General features: G+C 37.0%; 1 protein-coding gene across 1 annotated transcript in view; it reads right to left on the reverse strand.

Moving 5' to 3' along the window:
• SI (sucrase-isomaltase (alpha-glucosidase)) overlaps nt 1–218 on the reverse strand; it is a 77,729-nt gene extending 77,511 nt beyond the window's left edge. Inside the window, exon 1 of the mRNA XM_009884497.1 lies at nt 149–218. Coding sequence (XP_009882799.1) covers nt 149–218 — 70 coding nt within the window. The remainder of the gene's footprint in view (nt 1–148) is intronic.
• Nucleotides 219–4,189: the final 3,971 nt, after the last annotated feature.

Below are 4,189 nucleotides of genomic sequence, written 5' to 3' on the forward strand. Positions count from 1 at the left end.
CTTCTTGCTCGTGAGAAGGTGCCGCGCCTGCCGCTGCAGCCCCGCTTGAGCGGCTGTGGGTTTTTTCTAGCGAGCTCCAATTGCAGAAGGTATTTATGGCAGTGAAACCACAGAAGCTCAGCTTCAGCTCGGGCCTGCACAGACCCACCTCGCCTTCTCCTGCACATCCTTTCCAGCGGCTCAGGGTCACACCACCCTGCTTGCACCACGGGCGACATCACTGCGCCAACTGAGCAGTGACGTGACTGAAATAATGCCGACTGCGGGAGCTCTGGCGCTGCTGCTCAACCTGGAACACCAAACTCCACTTCTAGCTGAGCTGAACAGTTGAAGAGATTAGAATGAAAAGAAAGATTTCTCTTGTGAAAGAAACTGATTAACATTTTGGCCATAAGAATGTAGACACAGTATAGTCATTTGCTACATGTTTTGAAAATACCAAGACTACATAAACAGTATATGCTCATTTAGAAGACACTGCAAATCTTTGTAGACGCTGTCACGTCATAGACATAAACAGAAATTGGGTTGGGAGGGGGGAAGGTCTGAATACTAACTTCACGATTGTGAGAAACTATTCATAATATCTGAATACAAGAGTAAGCAACAGGAGTACTTTAATAAACCATTAATAAATAATTGCTAGTTAGTACTGCTTTACACCAGTACTTAAATAAAGCCAAGGTAAGAAAGCCAAGTATTTCAAGTGTTTTACTTTACAGATAAATGCTAATGAGAGGATATTAAAAGGATATATACCAAATCCATTACATAGTCAGGCAACATCAGACGAGACCTTTCCATTGCCTTTATTCACATGAATTATCCTTAAAATATCCACTGAGAATTACATCCTATTTATCGAAGAACTCCTGACAGCAAGATCAAAATTAATTTCAGTCTCCTGCAACAGTTGAACATAAACACTCAAACTAGGTATTCTGAGGTTAGATGAGCTGATGTAGGTTAATGCATTAACCTTCCACCTCTGGATACTTTACCATCAATCCTGCCTAGTTGCTCAAATGAAACTGTGCCTGCTCCACACATCTTAATTGCTAATGAATATTTATTCACCTGTCGTCACCAAATTCAAAGCGCCTTTCAACTTGAGCAAGTGTTCAAAACATCTCCAGTCCATAACAGGACCAGAGTTCGATTTCACATGAACAGCCATTTCCAAATATCAAAAATTACAAAAACTATTCCTAATAGTGGAACAAATTCAGGACAGTCCATCAGCCCCTTCAGCTGTTGCTGGTTCAAGAGTAGCCAGCAGAGAATTTTGGTCTTCATGCCTAGGAGATGTGTCCAAGATGTAAAATTTAGATTTAGAGAATCATGTAGTAATTTAGTTGGAGGGACCCTGTAAAGTCCAGCCCTGCCAAAGCTCACTGCTCTGTGTATGTTTATAGCCATGAGATACTAATAAATAAAAGAACTGCTTGGCAGTGATTATGATTTGGTTATACCTCCTCAACATAGATATAAATATTTAGTTTCATGTTAATCAAAATTTCTGGGGGATTCAAGGATTTCTTCTCAAATTGAGATCCAGAGGAATGTATTTGACTTCAACTGTGTTTCAGTGTCTATGAAGGTGAGATAAAGGGGATAAGCCTACCAGGTCACAGTGTCAGTATAGCACAAGTGGTAGCTGAAGATGTAAATCTCAAGCCTATTCTATTTTTTCATAACTCTATAATATTTCTTTCCATCTCTCAAAAAATACCACATTTCCCCTCAATTTCTGATATACCTTGGAAGAGCTTACACTGTTGTCAACTACCTTGGTTTTAGCGAGGTAAATCTGCTAGTACAGAGAGCTAATGCCTGTGCCCCTGTTTTATGTAAATCTGACAAATCTGCCAGACTACTTTTTCCATTGTAACAACTGTAAAGAGAAACCTATAACTCTGAAAAGGTTTCTGTGTCACTAGTTTAGAGAAAACATTCCAGACACAGCCAAGCTCTTCACGTTCTTCTTGTGCTGGATCCGGACTGGGATAATAACTAAACCTTTGGTTGATATTATTATCAAATATATGTTACCATATTATTGGAATCCTTGTCATGTGATATCTCCAGTTAATGTTGAACAGAAACACTATCTGGACTTCACTCTGCCATAAATTAACCCTGCCAAGACAGTTTCAGTTCAAAAAAACCCCTTCAAAATGACAGCTTAGTCATAAAGTAGATTCCTTAGGTTCAGACAAAGCATAGATCTTCCTCTCACTCTTTGGAAACATTCAGCCAGATTTTTACAGTGTACAGAGACTTTTTTTAAATTTCCAATATTTTGAGAATCACAAACACTACTCTCATTTCCTTTCTGACTCTGTTTTAACTGCCACTGATGCTTTATAGTTCTCTGGCTCCATCGATATTGCTGCTGAGTTTGTTATGTGCGAGGAAATAGGAGTTCTTTAGATACTTGTGCTAACTGGGAGAAGAAAAGAGAAACAGCAGATTTTCATCCCAGTTAAATTACAGTATTTTGAACACAACTCCTCTTTGACTTTGTCAAATATTTTGCTTCTCAGAAAATATTATAGGACAATAAGGAGGGAGAAAAGAATGCCCTTTGAGGATACTATCTATAAAAATGAGATACTTTAAAATAAAATACTTACATTGGAAAACTTTAAACTTATAGTAAATGTAGTCTTTTTTCTGAACTGTACCTAAAATATAAAGAAAGAAGTTACACTTGCAGTGCAGAAAGGAACAGCATTAAAAGCAGGACTGTGCCACTGCTAGAGACCAATAAATTGCTAATTATTTTCATTACTGCTTTAAGAGGCCACACTGAGCAGATTCTGTACAAACTGCAACATAATATAAAACTATATTTTTCAATGAGGAAAAAAATGAGTTTCCCTACTTAACATGCTGCCAACTCAAATATTTAGTTTATTTTATCCAGTTCTACTAGTGGTTTCACCTTGTTCTCAAGTCCTGACTCTTATTTTGCATTCTTTTAAAGCTCAGAATTTAAGATACATTATCTTAACCCTTGTGTTAAAGGATTTCCCATTTCTAACAAAGCAATTAAAGCCTTTTCATTTTCCCTGTTCGTTGGGAATTTGGGAGGTTATTTGCCATTGTAACAGCATTTTACATTTTCAAAATCTCTTTAGTATTTTCCAGATAACACAACTTTTTCCCAGGAGGCATGTTTTCTAGACCTGTAATTGTTCTTGCTGCTCTCTTCTGGTCTCCTATTTACCTAAATCTGTGCAGAGGAGTGAAATTTGTAAGCAGATTGGGCTCTCTAGCTAAGGCCCACCAAAGTGAAGAAGAACGATTACTCATTGCTTTTCCACTATAATCCTAAGAACAGATTTTCTGGCCAGAAACCCATTTTCCACAGAAAGGAAGGAAAGTAAATCACACATAAATTTATGTATATTAGTGCTACGTATATGGCATAGTAACTTGACTTGGTTTGCTCTCTATGTTTTCTTCTTCTGATCAAACAGAAGCTCATGATTTAGCCAGATTAAGCATTCACTACAATTTCCAGCTGAACGTTTTCAATTTTGCTCTTACTATTCTTTCTTTGAGGAAACGACAGTTCTCTTACACTTCTTTTTTTCCTTAGTATCCCAGCAGATCCAAATTTTTCCAAAAATTATTTGAAAACAGCTTTTCTAAAATATACTCATTCTTTATTTGACTGTTATTCCTTCTTATCTTCTCTCAAATGTAGATGCATTGCTCAAAGTTCATCCTTTAAAATACCCTAAGTGGTGCAAAAATGACAATGCTATTAATAAACTATGCCATAAGAGAGGAGGGAAATAACACACTACTGAGAAAAAGGAGTACAAAAGTTGAGTCAATCTGGCATTTTTTTCCACGTACAGAAAGAAAAATACTGTCATTGCAAGCAAATTGTAAAGAGTTTTCCTGAAAAGACTGCAACTTGTAAGTTTTGGGCAGGAAATAACATCATAAGATGTTTTATTGTTTTGTTTCTCAACAGAATTGAGCACAAGAATAGCTTAGTTATTTTAGGCCTTGACAAAGGAGTACATATAGCTGTCACCCATACATATAGCAACCACTCAAGGCCTTCAATATTTATGTCAGCAATAATCAGCCAAATCACAGCTCTATTTCTTAAAAGCATCCCAAACTTTCACAAAATTTAAAAAAGTAGAGGCTTGAAAGTTTTTTCTGA

This window comes from Charadrius vociferus, unplaced genomic scaffold (genome assembly GCF_000708025.1).
Source record: "Charadrius vociferus isolate BGI_N301 unplaced genomic scaffold, ASM70802v2 scaffold104, whole genome shotgun sequence".
Lineage (NCBI taxonomy): Eukaryota > Metazoa > Chordata > Aves > Charadriiformes > Charadriidae > Charadrius > Charadrius vociferus.